General features: G+C 38.3%; 1 protein-coding gene across 3 annotated transcripts in view; it reads left to right on the forward strand.

The window, feature by feature from the left end:
* GK5 (glycerol kinase 5) overlaps positions 1-19,577 on the forward strand; it is an 84,538-nt gene extending 64,961 nt beyond the window's left edge. For all 3 annotated transcript variants that reach the window (XM_019961444.2, XM_019961456.2, XM_070793747.1), the window contains 5 exons: positions 22-116; positions 7,733-7,836; positions 8,746-8,805; positions 9,686-9,819; positions 13,069-19,577. In XM_019961444.2, the coding sequence (XP_019817003.2) occupies positions 22-116; positions 7,733-7,836; positions 8,746-8,805; positions 9,686-9,819; positions 13,069-13,214 (539 nt within the window). In that variant the 3' untranslated portion in view covers positions 13,215-19,577. The remainder of the gene's footprint in view (positions 1-21; positions 117-7,732; positions 7,837-8,745; positions 8,806-9,685; positions 9,820-13,068) is intronic.
* Positions 19,578-20,080: the final 503 nt, after the last annotated feature.

The following is a 20,080-nucleotide window of genomic DNA, read 5'->3' on the forward strand; positions in this document are numbered from 1 at the left end:
TGTTTGTTTTTGTTTTTGCAGATCTGTTCACAGATGCTGCTGAAACTGAAAAAATGGCCCAAAGCTTGGAAGATTCTGAAGGAGTTTATTTTGTTCCATCTTTTAGTGGATTGCAGGTATTTTTTTTTTTAAGTTAATTGCAATTACAAACATTTCCCTTTTCTTGTTGTTTAGTTACTCATTCATGTCTGACTCTTTTGTAGCCCATGTACCGTAGCCCATTAGGCTCCTCAGTCCATGGGATTATTTTGGCAAGAATACTGGAATGGGTTGCCATTTCCTCCCCCACAGGATCTTCCCACCCCAGGGATTGAACTCGCGTATCAGTGTTTGCTGCATTGCAGGCATATTCTTTATTGCTGATCCACCTGGGAAGCCCCTTCCCTCTTCTTACTCACAATTAATATTATATCTGCCATTCCCTTACCTGAAACTGTGAGCACTGAACAGAACTAAGGCGGGGAAGGTACTTTCCAGGGCTCAGAAGTTGTGTTTTTTCTTTAATGATTATCAAGCTTTGTTACAGTGTGTGTTTTTTTTTAAAACAGTGTTTTATTTCATTTTTATTTTTGGCTGCACCATGTTGCATGAAGGATCTTAGTTCTCCAACCAGGGCTGAACCTGTGCCCCCTGCATTGGGAGCACAGTCCACACCACTGGGCCATCAGGGAAATCCCTGAAGTTGTGTTTTGATCTGGCATGAATTCCACAAGAGGGAAGAGCAAATTCTCCTGGCTTCTGCTCAGAACTCCATCTCTGTGGAAACTGAGTTGGCAAGTTTATTATAGAACTTTTACATAAGACCCATGGTTACTTTATCATGACCAAAAATAGCCATTTCTCAGTGGGGGAAAATAGATCAGTAAATTGGCATTCTTTACTTACAGGAGGTATACCACTGAGAATTAGAAAAGTAATGTTAATGTATATACTACACCAATATTTTTCAGTTGTTTATAAGTTTCATTAACATTTTTTTTTTAAATCAGACTTTCTTTTGGTTAATTGTTGTGGTGTGGGATGTTGGTTACTTGGCCTAACTAAAAAGTGAACTCAGTAAAAGGCTTGATTTTATAATATTTAATTTTGTATTTAATTGAAAGATCTGTGATATTGTCTCTAATTTTAGCATATTGTTGCAAAGACTTTTAAAAACTGTTTCCAGGTGTAGTATTATATAAACAATATAAACAAAATTCCTTTTGCAGGTGGGGAGGTGGAATTAGTCCTTTTAATACTCCTCTAAATCTCTCCACTAAATATTTTCTCTTTCTAAAAATAAAAATTTCTCCTCCTTCTAGTCTATTCCATACTCAAGCAATCAGTTACAAGAAACCCCAAATTTAAAAGTTTGGATGGGGACTCCCTTGGCAGTCCAGTGGTTAAAACTCCCCACTTGCAGTGCAAGGGGCATGGGTTTGATCCCTGACCGGGAAACTAATATCCCTCATGCCATGCATCATAGCCCAGAAAACATAAGACAAAACAAAACAAAATAAAAGTGTGGATAATGTAGAATCTGGTGAAAAAGAATTAGATAGAATTAGATCCAGGGTAGTTTTAAATCCCTAAAATTACCATATTTTCAAACTAGAGTTTTAAACGAGCATTATTTTAATATCTGTGAGAATTTCCTTCTGTATACTTTATCCTAAAAGACTAAGAGGTTATAGACTACATATAGAGATTGTATTGCATCTTCTTCAGAGCAGTGCGAGGCACCTGATGATCATCCATGCTAGGACAGGGAGTGCAGAATATTTGTCTGATTGAGGTTTGAGGGGGACGATTAGATGAAGAGTTGTCATCAGCAAAGGGAGGGTTTAATTAGTTGACTGTGGATTCTTCCCTTTTTGAAAAATGTGCTGTGGGACCTTGCTGTGACTATCTTGGCAGCTCTGTCTTTAACTTCTCAACCAACTGATATCCCTGTAAAAATAATATGAAATATATAATTAAAAACCCCAAAGTAACGCTAGAGTCCTAAAGATTAGACCCCACTGTCACTCATATGGTTTTTAATTTTGTGTTGCTCACAGAGTATCCCTGCCTTGCCTTGCGTGTAAACTGGCCATGTGTTGAGGTGGGGTGGGGGAGGACCACAGGACAGTTATTTCCTAATGTAAAATGAAACTCTGAATTGGAAACTGAAAGTTAATTCAAACAACAATAGTGCGTTGATACTAAGCTGTTCGGAAAATAGTGGGGAGATCACTCATAAGCTGCCAGCATCAACAACTAGAGAAAATGCGGGTTAGGAGAATGGAAGGAAGGGTCATGTGTCTGTGATACTGCCTTTGATTTTAGAATACTGTTACAACTGCAGATAGTGGAAGGCAGGATATTAAAGGCTTCTGATAACCTCAGGGGTGTCAGAGAAAGGGACAGCCCTTTCTTCAAGGACAGACGAACTTGTGGGACAGCCACAGTAGGGAATGGGCCAGAGGGGCTAGAGCATGGGGTTGGACACTGGGTGGCATTGATTGGTGCAGCCACTGTGGCTTTGTCTAGGGAGGGGGTTGCTAAACTAGAGCATCACTCACAGGTATCAGAGGCAAGCATCAGTCATCATTTACTTGATGCTAAAGTTACTGTGACATTGGCTGTACATAGTAGAGTGGACAGGACCTTGAGCTAAGTGCCAGTCTTCAGCAGATGAGTAGGCACGCTCCAGTGAGTGTTCTTAGATTTGCAAGGAATGGGCTTGCTTACCTCCACTCCCCCAGGAGGAGCTGTCTATCCACACACTCCTGAGCATTGGGAATGGAAAGGAGTTAGCAGCTGACTTGGTAATTCTCAGTGTTCTTCTCTGTGGTTTCTGTCTCTCTGTGGTTCTGCTTTTTTCTTCTCCTTACCAGCTTTGCTCTGTACCCTTTCTTCCTTATAGCTTCTGTTTATTGTCATTCATATCCTTCAACTTTCTGCCTTTTCACATTTTGGAAATAAATACAGCCTTCTTCCACCTCTTGCAATCTTTTCGCATCAGCTCCCTCTGAAGAGTTTCCTCGTTCACATTTCCAGGGGAGGAGTCTGATTGGGTTTCCTTGTGTTTTCAAGCCTCGGTAGACTTTGAGTCCGTTGTGTTCATACCCTGCAGTTGTGGTGCTAGCAGTGGGTCTGGGGCTTAAAACATGGCTGCTTTAGGCAAGGATTCAAGTGGTTTGCTATGACCTCCTCTCCCTGTGGCCAGCAGAGACTGGGAACTCCCCCTCTAGTTCTATGATCACTGCGACGTCTGAGCCATGGAAAGGGAAAGGGAGATAAAGCATGGTGTTGATACAGACCTTAGCAAACGTTGACAGCAGAGGTATAGTGGCCGACAGTGGTCATGGGAGACTAGAACAGTGTCCTCCTGGTCCTGGGGTGTGGAAGCCTGAGGACCTGCCACTGAATGGCTGTGATTGAAGCCATTTGTCCAGCCCAGAGCCAGGCTTGTTAGAGCAACCAACCACAAAATCAGTGGAAGACACATCTCAGAGTTACTTAAGGGTTAGGGGAGTTGATTTACAATGGAAGGGAATCTTGAGAAAGCATAGTGAAAGAGTTATGAAGAAATTGAGTAGTAGTGGGAAGGATTTGAATAAGAAATGACAACTAAAATTAAAATCGTGAGAGGATGTCCCTGGTGCTCCAGGGATTTGGACTTCACCTCCCAGTGCAGAGTGTATGAGTTTGAACCCTGGTCAGGGAACTAAGATGCTACATGCCTCACTGGCCAGAAAAACACCAAGACATAGATATTAGAAGCAGTATTGTAACATATCAATAAAGACTTTTAAAATGGTCCTCATCAAAAAAAAAAATCTTAAACTAAAAATTGTAGTGACAGCTAACCTGTGAATATATACTGTGTCTTGGGCACTGTCATAAATTCTTCACATGTGTTGTCTTATTTAACACTCAGTAACTCAATAAGTTACACAATTGCACTCATCTCACACGCTAGTAAAATAATGCTCAAAATCCTCCAAGCCAGGCTTCAGCAATACGTGAACCGTGAACTTCCTGATGTTCAAGCTGGTTTTAGAAAAGGCAGAGGAACCAGAGATCAAATTGCCAACATCCGCTGGATCATGGAAAAAGCAAGAGAGTTCCAGAAAAGCATTGATTTCTGTTTTATTGACAATGCCAAAGCCTTTGTGTGGATCACAATAAACTGTGGAAAATTCTGAAAGAGATGGAAATACCAGACCACCTGACCTGCCTCTTGAGAAACCTGTATGCAGGTCAGGAAGCAAGAGTTAGAACTGGACATGGAACAACAGACTGGTTCCAAATAGGAAAAGGAGTACGTCAAGGCCGTATATTGTCACCCTGCTTATTTAACTTATATGCAGACTACATCATGAGAAACGCTGGACTGGAAGAAACACAAGCTGGAATCAAGATTGCCGGGAGAAATATCAATAACCTCAGATATGCAGATGACACCATCCTTATGGCAGAAAGTGAAGAGGAACTCAAAAGCCTCTTGATGAAAGTGAAAGTGGAGAGTGAAAAAGTTGGCTTAAAGCTCAACATTCAGAAAATGAAGATCATGGCATCCGGTCCCACCACTTCATGGGAAATAGATGGGGAAACAGTGGAAACAGTCTCAGACTTTATTTTTTTGGGCTCCAAAATCACTACAGATGGTGATTGCAGCCATGAAATTAAAAGACGCTTACTCCTTGGAAGCAAAGTTATGACCAACCTAGATAGCATATTGAAAAGCAGAGATATTACTTTGCCAACAAAGGTCTGGCTAGTCAAGGCTATGGTTTTTCCTGTGGTCATGTATGGATGTGAGAGTTGGACTGTGAAGAAGGCTGAGTGCCAAAGAATTGATGCTTTTGAACTGTGGTGTTGGAGAAGACTCTTGAGAGTCCCTTGGACTACAAGGAGATCCAACCAGTCCATTCTAAAGGAGATCAGCCCTGGGATTTCTTTGGAAGGAATGATGCTAAAGCTGAAACTCCAGTACTTTAGCCACCTCACACGAAGTGTTGACTCATTGGAAAAGACTGATGCTGGGAGGGATTGGGGGCAGGAGGAGAAGGGGACGACAGAGGATGAGATGGCTGGATGGCATCACTGACTCGATGGACGTGAGTCTGAGTGAACTCCGGGAGTTAGTGATGGACAGGGAAGCCTGGCGTGCTGCGATTCATGGGGTTGCAAAGAGTTGGACACGACTGAGCGACTGAACTGAACTGAACTCAATAAGGTAGAGAATACTTGCATCATTCCATTCTGAAGCTGAGGAAACTGAGATTTGGAGCCATTCTGTCACTTGGCAGACAAAGATTCTTTGGACAAGAATCCTTGTCTAAAGCAGCCATGTTTCAAGCCCCAGACTGGCAGCCTCACACAGCCAGTGAGTGACACAGCTAGCTTGTAGGACTCTGAAGTCCAGGTTCTTAACCAGTCTGCCAGGCTGTTTCCTGATGTAGCATAATATATTCTTATAATGCTAAGACAACTAGAGCCAGAGGAACTTACTTTTATGGTCTAGATTGACAACGATAAGAGACATGGGGGCATGAACCATCCTGCAAGCCCCCAGGAAATTAGGCTGAAGTTCGCTGGGGACAAGGGCCTGCTGGGGCAGGTAGTCTGTGCCCCAGGCAGGAGTCTGCGGGTTTTGCTCAGGGGACCACACAGAGTTTTGCTGAGTCCTGTTGTTCCTGGTCTGTTGATGGTTCTGGAGAGCTCCCTTGTTGGGCTTGGCAGTGACAGATTGGAGGTGCGGCTGGAAGCTGTCTGCCCTGGCAAGATGTGACCAGGCCTTTTCAAAGGACCTTGTTTTTCCTGTTTTATCATCCCAAACAGAGATTCACTTGGATTAACAAATGCAGGGACATTGTAACCTGTAAAGAAATTTTTAGGTTTCCATGGAATTTATAACCCCTCAAGTTGGCTTATTACTAATGGTAAAATATGTTCATAGCTATTGGTACAAGAGTGATTTCAGGCCAGTTCTATCAAGATTTTATGTGGTATATTGGAAGAAGTCATTTTTATGCAGGAAAAAAACCGTAGGAAAGGAATTCCCTGACAGTCCAGGGAAATTTCACTGTCAGAGGGTGGGTTCAATGCCTGGTGGGGGAACTGAAATCCCACAGGCCACGTGGTGTGCCCAAAAAATAAAAATAAAAAAATAGCATACTGTGCTGTACTTGGTCACTCAGTCGTGTCCAACTCTTTGCGACCCCATGGACTGTAGCCCACCAGGCTCTTCTGTCCATGGGGATTCTCTAGGCAAGAATACTGGAGTGGGTTGCCATGTCCTCCTCTAGGGGGTCTTCCCAACCCAGGGATCAAACCCAGATCTCCCACATTGAAGGTGGATTTTTTACCATCTGAGCCACCAGGGAAGGCCTAGCATACTACTAGGGACTAATTGAACTGGTTGAGTCTGACCCATCTTTGTTTTACTGTGTTCTGTCATTTGGTATATACACCAGCTCTATTTTGTGTCAGCTTTTACTGTGTAAATCACCAAAAGGTATTAATGATTGTGGAAAATTATCAAAATAAAATCACAGGAGGAGGAACATCTAGGTCATGGTAAAGATAAGACATAAAGCAGAATTTCTTCAGTTGAGACATTAGGAAAAGTATTGTTTGTTCGTGGATTCAGCAGATATGTATTGATCCCTTGTGAGGGGCAGGTGCAGTGCCAGGCCCCAGAGATACACGTGAACACGTCAAATGAGTTTCTGCCTGTCATGCTAACAGTGTAGCGGGGAAGATGAAGTTTCAACAAACACAGATACATGTGATGATAAACTGTGGCACGTGATATGATGAGGAGTTACAGGATTCCATAAAAAAGTAGATGGTGGGGAACCTGATTTAGTCTCTGAGATTAGAAGTTTTCCCAGAGGAAGCTGAGCCAAATTGTGGAAGGGGAGTAGGATTAACTAATAGGAGGTGTGGTAGAAAGTTTTCCAGGTAAAGGTGTGTCAGGCCCTGAAGTTAGAAGGTGCTTCCGGGCACCATTATTTCCTGACAGCCCCAGCCTGTCCCTCCATCATGACCTTGTGTAGGTGTGTTGAAACAGTTCTGCCTGTTTCCTTCAGAGACGGCAAGCTCTGACAGGAACTCTGTGTTTCAGTCTCCTGTCTCAGAATCGTCTTGCATTTCTGGCAATGCGAAGAAGAGTCCAAACTTCATCTGGTGAATGCCTAATTCCAGCTCAAGATTATGGCCTTTTCAACGCAAGTGTTAGGTTGAGTCATTTCTGATGTTAGTCAGTAATACTATGTAAACTAAGAAATAGAGTTTAGTTTGAAAGTCTGACACTATATTGGATATAAATTATGACACTGAAAAACACATTTTTTTGCATTGTGGTTTTATTGAAGTCTTAACTTAGTATCTTCAAAAAGCCTTTCTACTTAGCAGACAATCTTGGAGAAAAGGGGAAATACTAGCATTGCTTTACATGTATCTAGCTAAGCATTTCATAATTTATTACTCTGGGCTTCAAACCCTTTTCTTTGTAGAGGCGCAAACAGAAGATCCGACTCACAAATCTAATATCTGTGACTCAAACTTGCTTAAGTCCTATCAAAAAGTTATTTGAATAATTGACATAATTTGGGGGCTGTCGTTTATGTTAAAACTGTCTCTAAATAAGCATTCTTTTCTCCTAAAATAGCTATATTTTTATTGTTTTAATATACTTTCAAGTCTATAGATATAATTTAGAGCAATAATTGTATATTCTTACTGTCTCTTACTTTAGGCTCCATTAAATGACCCCTGTGCATGTGCCTCTTTTATGGGTTTGAAGCCTTCCACCAATAAATACCACCTTGTTCGAGCAATATTGGAGTCTATAGCTTTCAGGTACCAGAACCTGCCCTAAACTACCCCCTCCTCACAGAGTATTGCTATTTCCTTTTATTAATTTCTACTAAACTAAATTAAAATTTTTTCTTAATTTTAATTCTTTATACCTTTAGTTTAATTCATACTGAATATGGCCCAGCTAGCTCAGTCAGTAGAGCATGAGACTCTGAATTCATACTATATGATATAATCTATTCTTATTGCTCTTTGCTATTTTTTTGCATCTTTTTTCTGCAATTAATAGTACCAGTACCACTTTAGATTTGATATCTGAAAATTGAATGATTTTTAAAATATATAATTTATTATGAATAAAAAATTCAAAATTTGTACTTTGAAAAGTTTTTGTTTTCTCATTCATAAAGGAGAATTCTAACTAATAATGCTGCTGTGATACTCAAAGATTGATTCACCAAGACTATTCTTTCTGTATATTTCCTTTGGTCTTTTTGTTATGAGTCAGGTGTAGCTTATTAAAATTAAGAATGCAACTGTCATGAATGGATCTAATGGAACACTTGTAATGTTTACCTTTTCTCTGATTATAAAATCATTAATTTTTATATTTTATGATTTTTAAAAAATGCCATTTATGGTGTGTCATCCATACCTATTAAATGGATACTTGCTTTACATTTGTATTTGCAAGAATGGTAATAGATTAAATTAAATTCTGAAAGAAAAAGTATGTTCTCTTGTATCACAGTGAAAAACAGAAGGCCCTGAGTCTCTTGCTTATTTGAGCATCTGTTACTGATGTCCAGTTAGCATATTTAATGTTTTCTTTTGCATATTTTATAAATATCATGTAAATAAAACCACAGTTTTTACTATTCTAGATTGGAAAAAATAGAAAATTATTATGATATGAATTGCCTCTAAGTAGTTTCTTTGTTTTTTAACTAGAAACAAACAGTTATATGAGACGATGCAGAAAGAGATCCATATTCCTGTAAGAAAAATCCGGTATGTACACTTTGTTTCTAAGAGATTTCATTAGAAATTAGAAATTAGTGCTAGCTGCTATTGGTATTTTCATCATTAGGATTATTCAGGATTTCAGAAAGAACTTATGCTTACCTTCTTTGCAACGAAATTCTTGGTCATAGGAATTTGGAGAGGACGGAAAGCTAATTTTGGATTTAAGGAAAATATAGACCAATATGGAATTTGAGAGGCTCTGAGCACCTATATCGGAGAAGGCAATGGCAACCCACTCCAGTACTCTTGCCTGGAAAATCCCATGGACGGAAGAGCCTGGTAGGCTGCAGTCCATGGGGTCGTTAAGAGTTGGACACGACTGAGTGACTTCGCTTTCACATTTCACTTTCATGCATTGGAGAAGGAAACGGCAACCCACTCCAGTGTTCTTGCCTGGAGAATTCCAGGGACAGCGGAGCCTGGTGGGCTGCCGTCAATGGGGTCACACAGAGTCGGACACGACTAAAGTGACTTAGCAGCAGCAGCAGCAGCAGTAACACCTATATGTATATTATAAAAATCTTTAATGTTTCTTTTTTGAGTGTGTGGGTATCCTTTTATTATGGAAGCTGTATTTTTTGCCAGAATGTCCAAATGAATTTTTATGTTAGCTTAGTTCACTTGGGCACTAGTCCCAGGACAAGCCAGGCAGGTAGGAAAATTGATGGCAGGAACAAGGAAAATGTTTAAAAATTGTGATCTTCAGGTCAATGCTAAGTGATATAATTTTGGAATTAAAAAGTTAAACTTTAAAAATAAAATCAAGGCTCTAAACAAAGATGTGTGGGTCTTTTTTTAAAAAAGAATAATAATGTTTTTATGCTTTTGTTACAGTAATTTATCTCCAATATCTTGCTCCCCACAGGGCAGATGGAGGAGTTTGTAAGAACAGTTTTGTTATGCAGATGACTTCAGACCTGATTAATGAGACTATAGACAGACCCGTCCACATTGATATGTCCTGCTCAGGCGCAGCTTCTCTAGCTGGCCTTGCTGTTGGTATGTGTGGGTTTTATGAAAATGAGAACTGTCTTGCAAAACCATTTCTTACAGATAGCATTTCTCCTCTCAAAGCACAAAATTACACCAAAGATCTGGAAAGCCTTGGTGGCCATATACTCCATACATGCATGCCCTTCACTAATAAAATACTCCTATGACCCATACTCTGCTATGGTGGGTCTAGCTGCACCTCTTCTATTCTTGCTGCTCTCCTTCAGTGAGAAGTATGAGGCCAGGAAAATTAATTCTCAACTGCTCTGGTCTTTAGCTTGGGAGTCTCTCTGGGTAAACTTTCTGATTAGATAAGCTTGTCTTTGGCATTATTGTTGTGTAGTTGCTAAGTCCTATCCAACTCTTTTGCAACCCCATGGACTGTAGCCTACGGGCTCCTCTGTCCATGGGATTTCCCAGGCAAGAATACTAGAGTGGGTTGCAGTTTCCTTCACAAGGGAATCTTCCTGACCCAGGGATTGAACTTGCGTCTCCTGCATTAGCAGGCAGGTTGTTTACCACTGAGCCACCAGGGAAGCCATCTTTGGTATTAGAAACCACTTTATTCTTCTACTTGTTGAACATTTGTCTAGCTCCTGTTACCACAGTCACTGCTGGGATTAAAGTTTAAATGACATAGTCCCAGTTATGGGAGTCTCCATTGGGAACACTCAGGCAAACCAACCCATTATTTTGCGATAAACCCAGTGAAAAGCTGCAGTATGAGGCAATAGGTGTAGGTTTTCCCAGAGGAGACAATGTATAGTTCAGTTTTGAACGGGTTGGCACACAGCCAGGTGAGGAGAGACTAGAGGGTGAGGGGTCCAGTAGTGAAGGCAGTTCGTGCAAAGGTCCTGGCCCATTCTGGTGCTGATGAATGAGAGCAAGAGGGGAGGCTGGGGAGGTACAGATCTGTCCAGTCACAGGGCCTCTTCATAAAGAGGAGTTTGGACTTGATCTTGAATGCATAGGGGAGCCACTGAAGAATTTTAAGCAGAAGGATATGGATAGATCTACATTTGAACAGATCACTTTGGCAACTAGTGTTTTCACTAATTAGTTGGGAGGCCAATTAGAGGGTTCCCTAGGGAGCAGGAAGTGACTCTTCCTTGAGACTGTGGGAGTGTCTTCCTGTGTTCCTGTATGGAAGGGAGGAGCGTTTGTACAAAACAAGATATCTTACACTTAAAAGTTTAGGCTATTATTTATTAATTAAAGTTATGGACCGAAAAAGCATCAAATCAAATTAAGGTCATCTTAATCTTTATTCTACTAAAAATTTGTTATCTTGGAATAAAATTGAAACAGTTACTTTCATGTGTTCATTGATGTTTGATTAATTCAAGTTGAAGAAAATAATTATCCCTTAAATTATCATTGTCATTCAAAAATGTTAGTTCCTCTATATATTTCAGCTCTTAAGTTTAATATAGTTGATGTTGTTTTTAATAATTTCACATGCCTAACTGAGCAAAATTGGAACTATAATAAGAAAAATGTTCTAAGTATGTAAACAACTCTTGAAAATTGGATAAATTAAGCTTATCATTACAGTAAGCCAAATGCTCATAAGCATCCCAGTATTGTTTATAAGGTTAAGCAAATTGTTCTACACTTATCACCATATGAAACTAAGTATGTCAGATTCTCTTGAAGCCAGCTACAATCTGAGGTATAGCAAAGAGGTGGACATGACTGGGCAGACACTACTACTAAATAAAAAACACAGGCATATTATTCTCACACATAACATAGTGACTTTAATTGTATTTACTTCATTTGTATTTAATTTCAAAACAAAGATACTTTACTAGCTATAGGGAGCAGTTTTACCTTCTTGGAAAATCTGAAATTTCTTTTTTTTTTTTTAAATAATGATTATGTTATATTTATTTGGCTGTGTCAGGTCTTAACTGTGGCATGCAGACTCTTAGCTGCTGCATACGGGATCTAGTTCCCTGACCAGGGATCGAACGCAGGCTACCTGCATTGGGAGGGCAGAGTGTTAGCCACTGGACCACCAGAAAAGTCCTAGAAAATCTGAAATTTCTGATTGGATTATTTCTCTCTCAGAAAATTTAGACATGGAGGCTATGTAGATTCTCTGTATTTTCAAAATTCACCCAGAAACTGGGTGTGTTCAATACATATTTAATAAAATAACTCTTAAAAATATGCAAGAATTAAAAAAAAAATATGCAAGAGTTGACTCATTGGTAAAGACTCTGATGCTGGGAGGGATTGGGGGCAGGAGGAAAAGGGGATAACAGAGGATGAGATGGCTGGATGGCATCACTGACTTGATGGACATGAGTCTGAGTGAACTCCGGGAGATGGTGATGGACAGGGAGGCCTGGCGTGCTGCAGTTCATGGGGTCGCAAAGAGCTGGACATGACTAAGCAACTGAACTGAACTGAAAAATGTATATGCCTTTAAGTGTAAATAATAAATTCTGAAAATAAGAATTTTAAGAACATATTTATTTTCATGACTAGATTTATCCAATTGTGTAGTATACTAAGAAAAACTATTTCTAGTCTTTTAATAACTTCTATAAATTAATATCTTTAAATACAATTTAAAATGCTGACTTTGTAAATAGAAAGAATGTGACCTGACAGAAAACATTAGAAGAAAGCCTTGCATGAAATGTAATAGTTTTAAAAAGAAAGTATTTATTATATTAATTCCTAAGTTTGAATTTTGTGCTTATCCTAGGGAATTGCTTCTTACTTCCAAGATATATGATAGAAATCTTAATTTAGGGAATTCCCTGGTGGTCGAGTGGCTAGGATTCAGTGCTTTCATTGCCATGGGCCCGGGTTCAGTCCCTGGTCAGGGAATTAAGGTCCTGTGCAAGTTGCGCAGCATGGCCGAAAAAAATCTTAATTTATCCTTTTTTAAGAATTGTATAAAAAGAAAGTATACTATTTCTTACTTGGTTTTTTTCTTTCTTTCTTAATAGCTATTCATGAAATTAAATGATGGCAAGATATGGTTATTCTAGAAATGATTTGGTGCCCTTCCATACAGAAATTACTCTGCTAGTTAGAAACCAAAAGGTTTTTGTTAAATCCTAGTGTATATTATTCCCAGGGATAGTCAATCTAACAAAGTTCAAAGCAACAAAACTTTTGAATTGTGCTTTAAAGTAGTGACTGTTTACCTTTGCACCAGTTCACATAGCTTTGTAGGTAAACTTTTTGGGCTCATTATTTGCCTTCAAACTTGAGAATAAATTTTTTCATCTATAGGGTTTTGGAGTGACAAGGAGGAGCTAAAGAAACTGAGGCAAAGTGAAATGGTTTTCAAGCCCCAGAAGAAATGGCAAGAATATGAAGTGAATATGGGGAACTGGGTCAAAGCCGTGAAACGCTCCATGAATTGGTATAAGACGTAATCCTGGTGGAATGACTGAAACCACAGAGGGCTGATCATCGGAGGGCTGATCATCGTGATGTGCAGCTGAGACAAAGCTCAGGAATAACAATGAGACCGACCCTGACCAAGAAAAGACTTAAACTGAGCTTTGCAACCCCAGAGAAAAAGCACTGCTTTTTGTAAAACAAAACAAAATACTCATTAAAAAAAAAAAATGTAAACCTTGGTGAGAGATTATAAGGTAACAATACCTCAGAATTTCTGAATCTTCGTTTTGTACCAAATTCTAAAGGACATTAGCCATTTCCAACCATGTTTTGAGTCTCACGGGGCCTCCTCCTTTTTATACCGCGCCCAAATGAAATAATTGTTTACTGTCTGAGTTAATCGTTCCAGGTCAAGCATCATTCATGTTTTGTTCCAAAATGATGTGGAAAGTGTTCCCTTAATTCTTTAAAATTGAGTGAGCTACTCAAAGTCCATAGAGATAAAAAGAAAGAAGATGACTGAGGAAACGTGGAATTTTGAAACATCAGTATTTTTTGTTTAAAGCCGTAATTGTTCAATGTTGTATCCAATAGTAACTCAATATGTCTCTCTCAGACAGGCTTATTTGATGGCCAGTTGTTTCCTTTATTGAGCTTAAAGGCGCTGCCTTAATTTTCCCTTGTTTAAAAAGCTGAGCTTTTTTTATATATTGCAAAACTCTGAAAAAAAATAATTTTAGTTAATAAAACCAAAAAGATTATCGATTCATAAGGAACAAGAAGTACTGGGTTGGCCAAAAGTTTCCATAACATTTTATGGAAAAACCTGAATGAACTTTTTGGCCAACCCAATACTTCTCAGATAGCATTTCTTTCAAAAATTTCTGGCTGACGTATAACATCTCATTTTTTATAAAATGCAGGTGGTAAATATAAATCTTGCCTTTCTTCTCTTGTTCTTTTTGTTGAGATGCTAGTATAAACATCTTTTGTTTTCATTAAGTGCCTAGTTGACAGAGCTTCCTTTGAAGACAGTGCCCTAATTGATCGGCGACTCGAGAATTGCCTTCATTGGGATATTTTACTTGTGTGTTGGTGTCTTATTTTAGTCCAGTCTACTCATCTCACCAAGATCCCTGCTGATGGGATGGGAATGCAGTTGTGCTAGTGACTGCCCCTCACGCACTGAGCCAGAGATCACAGGGAGGAGCAGGGAGAGGTCTCCATTGTCAGACTCTCTTTATAGAAACAAGGTTGAGGGGTGAGAGTTGTGAGAAGCTTCAGGCCAGGTGTAAAGTCATCCGAAGACAAGTTGATCACCTTCCAGCATGTTCTCATGTTATTTGCCCCTCCCTACTTATGGACTGGGTTCCTTTTTTTTTTTAATTGATTACAATGATCAATTAAATATAATTGATTTACAATGTTGTTACTTTCTGCTGTACAACGAAGTGAATCAGCTGTCTGTATACATATATACATATATCCCCTTCCTCTTTGACCTCCCTCCTTTCTCACCCCATCCCAAGTTCCTTTTAGATTTGTAGCAATAATGTATTTCCCTTTTAGGCTTTATCACATAAAGTCCTACAGTTACAGAGCTAGCTGCTAGATAATAATGTAATTAAAGAAGTGACTATTTTTTTTTTCAATTTTAAATTCATTTATTTTTTAACTAAAGAATAATTGCTTTACAGAATTGTGTTGGTTTCTACCAGACATCAACATGAATCAACCATAGATATACGTATGTCCCCTCCCTTTGGAACCTCCCTCCGATCTCCCTCCCCATCCCACCCCTCTAAGTTGATCTAGAGGCCCGGTTTGAGTTCCAAGTTGTACAGCAAATTCCCATTGGCTGTTTATTTTCCATATGGTAATGAAGAAGTGACTTACAGAATTTTGCCGTTGCTATCACATATGTCCATTTCAGAGACCAATAGCGAAGTGAAAATCGCTCAGTCGTGTCCGACTTTTTGCAACTCCATGGACTATACAGTCCATGGAATTCTCCAGGCCAGAATACTGCAGTGGGTAGCCTTTCCCTTCTCCAGGGAAACTTTCCAACTCAGGGATTGAACCCAGGTGTCCCTCACTGTAGGCAGATTCTTTTGCAGCTGAGCCACGAGGGAAACCCAAAATAGTCATAGTGGGAGACAGAAAAGATCACAGATACTGGATTTGGAAATATTTTTGTTAAACGTTGGTGTTTTGTTTATAGTAATAAATCAGCTCCCTTATGTAGATAATATTATTTTCATTCTTTCTGTTTTTCAAGTTTTTTTTTTTTTTAACAAACAGTGACCAATTAATAAGCTTTCTTACAGAAGTCATTTGAAACCTGCTGTGTTGTTTTGCTGTTCCTTATTGATTCTGCTTCGCAGAGGGTATGATTTCCATAGGAAATAATTGTCTTTTTGTATTAAGATATAATGCATTGAAATAATATTAACACAGTCCATGGGGTCGCAAGAGTCGGACACGACTTAGTGCACTGTCTCTGTCTCTCAAGTGTGTGTTAGCTTTTTCATTTTCCACATTATTCTTTCTTATTATAAAATCACAAAATAAAGGAGAAATATCTTTTAGTAATGGGCACAGAAAAATAATTTTGAATATCTTTGACTGGAATTGAGCATCTCCTCAAAAATCACTTTTTTCTTCTGTTGGTTTAGAAGCTAATCTTTTATTTTTAGTATTCCTGGCTTTTTTCTTAGGAACAGAGTTTATTTAATCTTTTGTCAGATTTGATCTAAATCACAAATGTGACCACATTGGCTTCTGTGGTTGTAGAAGCTGTTGATTATCAAAATCAATTGAGCAAAAAATCGTCCCATCTTTCTAGTTTATTTTTCATGTGTATGCTGATAATTGAAGTTAAAACTATTTCTGTGCTAATATTTCTCAGCATGTTTTATTTCCTCACTATGGATCTATCAGATAGTTTTAGGAGAGCTGCAGCTATCTTGTCAAGGAGGAGAATCTTACTGTACAGTCCTTCTTAAAGTGGTTCTAAACGCTTTTATACTCTAGACTTACTGATTTTTAAATTTTTAAAATATCCAACCATGCCTTAGTTTCTCAGCCTCAGCATCATTGACATTTGAGGACAGATAATTCTTTGTTTTGGGGTGCTGTGTATTATATGATGTTTAGTAGCAGATCTCTGAGCTTCACCCTCAAGCATCTCTCTACTTTCTATGGCAAAATGTCTCCAGCATTCCCAAATGTGCCTGGGAGACAAATTACCCCAGCTGAGAACCCCTGAGGTAGGCTGTTGGAAGAAAATTGAAGACTCAGTGAATGCAGAGTGTCTGTCCTCCTCCTTTCCTCTCTGCTTCATTGTTACCTTAGGAAAGGTTGTTAGCAAAAAGAAGTGATACTGTCTTAAAATAAATAGCAGTTCTTCTTTGCTGCTTAATAAGGTGGGGGAGGCCTGGCGTCCTGCAATTCATGGGGTCTCAAAGAGTCCAACACGGCTGAGCGACTGAACTGAACTGAACTGAAGGTGGGGGAAAATGTCATGTTGTAGTTGTCTTCTGCTGTTTTTACCCACCTACCCTCACCCTCATGTCTGTATTCTCCGTGGTCTTAATGAGTGGGTTGATGACTTCAGTATAGAATTAATGTAGCAGCCAGATCATCTTTGATTTGATCTGCCTTTTTGTTTCCTTTTCATCTCTGAACAAAGGGGATGAGTTCTCTTTTATCTGCCTTTGAGCAAGCCTCTACCAAACTAGAAGTTCCCTGCAAGCAGAACTCATGTCTGCTTCCACAGAACTTAACTCTGTGACTTCCTATTAATGGGGTGAATTTTTACTTTGTGTTTATAAGTGCAATTTTTTTTTACCTATACATTTTATCCTTGATGTTACATATGTGTATTGACAGGGAGCAGCTTCTGTTTGTTACAGTAAACTATGTTTTCTTGAATTAAGAAGGACTACTTTATTATGGACATGAGTTTGAGTAAACTCCAAGAGTTGGTGATGGACAGGGAAGCCTGGCATGCTGCGATTCATGGGGTCGCAAAGAGTCGGACACGACTGAGCGACTGAATTGAACTGAACTGAACTTTATTACGAGAGCTATTAATAGTATCTTCATACTATTTATTTTAAAATTCTTCTTATGTTTATATATTTGCATATCTATTTGTGTAGAGATACTCATCCATAAATACACATGTTAACTTTCTAAGGCACAACTGAAGCTTTTTTTTTTTTTAAACTGAAGCCTTCCTATTCACAGGTTTTGTGTATTTACCTGCAGATGACTAACACATAGAATCTGAGGAATGCCAAACACTCTCATGTTAGAGGCAAGAACCTTCAGAAATAGCCCTTTATACAAGGCATTTATACTGAGGACCAGTCTTTAAAAATAATTTAGCCCAGGAGTTTGGCAGTAATTTTAAAACTCTTTGAGGAGGGCCATAGCTGGACCCTGGTGTTCCTCAACTTTAAGTGATTTTAAATAATCTCAGAGATAGCTTAGAAGGCTTGAATCTACCCTGGAGGATTCTGAATCCCTTTGGGAAATTTATATTCTGTTTCTCAATTAGAATTAAAAGCCTGAAATACACCCTGGACCTATTTGGTCCCATAGTTCTCATCCTGCATACCCAGGTCATCTGGTTCAAACCAGCCTAAAGGGATAGCCCCAGAGAAGCCAAACAGGCCATGGAGAATCACATTGTTTTTTTTAAAGCTGTGGATCCTCATGGCCGTAAATATGTTGGCACCAGCATCTGTTGTGAATCTCTAGCCATTTTGTCACCATACTCCCATGGGACCCTTTCCCCTAGAGGGATGCAGGGATGATCATGGGAATGGAAATGATAGAGTCCGGAACCTGCCAAATAAGATGTTTTTAAAATTTGCTATTATTCTATTTTCCACTGTCTTTCCTCCCCACTTTACATTTGGTTTATTAAAACGGCTGTGTCTGTACAGATATCTCTATTGTTAAGGAAATACATGATAAGACTTCCAATTTAAATGAACCATATCTTTACAAGAAACTGCCAAACTGTTTTCCAGAGTAGCTGTACCATTTTACATTCCCACCAGAAATGTATGAGCGATCAACTCTCTACTCACCAGCATTTGACGTTGTCACCATTTTTTACTTCAGCCACTTTGATGAGGATGTGGTTTACTCAGTGTGGATTGAATTTGCATTTCCCTGATTAATAATAGTGTTGAACATCTTTTCATGTGCTCTTTTGCCATCTGTTTATCTGTCAGTGAAATGTCTGTCCATATCTTTTGTCCATTTGCTAATTGTGTTGTTTGCTAAATGAGCCATATCTTTAAGGGAATATCTTTTTTAAAAATTAAAAAATAATCAGTCCAGTGACTTAAGTCACTAAGTAGCATTTTCAAATTCTCCTGGGCAAAAATGTACATAGTATTTGAACATGATTTTGTAATGTACTGAGCAGAAAAACTTTCATATTCTTTTCATACTCATTATACAATGTGATGCTAATACTATATAATAGCAAAATAGTTTTTTTTTTTTTTTGCAAAATAGTTTTAAAGATACGTCAGAATGTTAAATATACAAATACATGTCTTGAACATAGCTACCATAATGCTAAAATATTCTTTATTTTAAATAAGCTGACTTGTGTAATTGTTTCAGAATGATTTTGTGGAAAACTAATTAGAACTTTCCTATTTGTACAAGACAGTTATTATAATATCCCAATTCATCTGTATCAGTAAATTTATCATTTTATTTTTCTGATGTTCTTTATGAACTTCATAGTTTTATTAAATAGTCATGGAAAACCTCACAAATCATTGTTAAGATCTATAGATGAAATTGAGAATGCAGAATAAAAGAAATCTTTTTCATGTATATGTGAATTTTCCCCTTACCTTTTTGTCTGTTTTTAACTTTGGATTCATTGAAAAATTTTACCTGGAAATTCTTAATATTATTTCCTGTTTTGGTTTCTGCACATTAAGTATGTCACAGAAGAATAAGCATATGTTAACTTCAGTTGTGACTCAAGGTAAGTTTGGTCTCGTGTTTTCCTTTTAACTAGAAGAAAAATTGGGGCTTAATATGATTAGAGAAGAAAGGTTTTCTGTAACTCTGCCTCTTTAGATACTGTTCAAACTTGCTCTATATTCTACTTTCTTGCACAAAGGAAATTGCTAGAGAAGAGATGTAATTTTTTTGTAGTGGGAAAAAGATGATACAGTCTCTTGTGAAAATATACTGTATACTTAAATGTTTAGGAAATTTTTAAAATAACTGGAGAAAACAATTTCAAAGGCTAATATGATGGAATTAACCTAGGAGCTCTTAAAAATCCATTGTGAAAATTATTATTAAAATTATTTCAAAAGTTACAATAAAACAGTGAGTGATGATCTATACATATTATGTATTAAAGCCATTTTTATTTAATGTTTCTCTGTTGCTTCACATATGTACACATAAATAGTGATATCCCGATGATCCTGGTGGAGGAGTCATCAGACAAATCTAGATTCTATTCCCTGATGGAAGTGGAGCCTGGTTCATTCTGCAGTAGGAATTTTGAAGGATGATAAACATTCAGTTATTAGAAGAAAGGAAGGGGTTTGTTTTTTGTTGTTGTTCAAGTCATACTAGTTTGATAAAGAGGACAAGGAAGGGGGAGATACATGGAGCTGACTTTTCTGAAATTCATGTGACTATAAATTACACTAAATAATATAAAATTATTTTTAAAGAATGTGACTGTAAAAGAAATCATAGGAAAAATTTAATGAAAATGATAGGGAGTAATAATTTTTTTCCCATTTAGAAACAACCCATTAAGAGGTGGAAAATATAAGGCAATTATCGTGTGTGTGTGTTAGAGAGTCGCTCATTAGTGTCTGACTCTTTGGGACCC

This window comes from Bos indicus, chromosome 1 (genome assembly GCF_029378745.1).
Source record: "Bos indicus isolate NIAB-ARS_2022 breed Sahiwal x Tharparkar chromosome 1, NIAB-ARS_B.indTharparkar_mat_pri_1.0, whole genome shotgun sequence".
NCBI classification, from domain to species: domain Eukaryota; kingdom Metazoa; phylum Chordata; class Mammalia; order Artiodactyla; family Bovidae; genus Bos; species Bos indicus.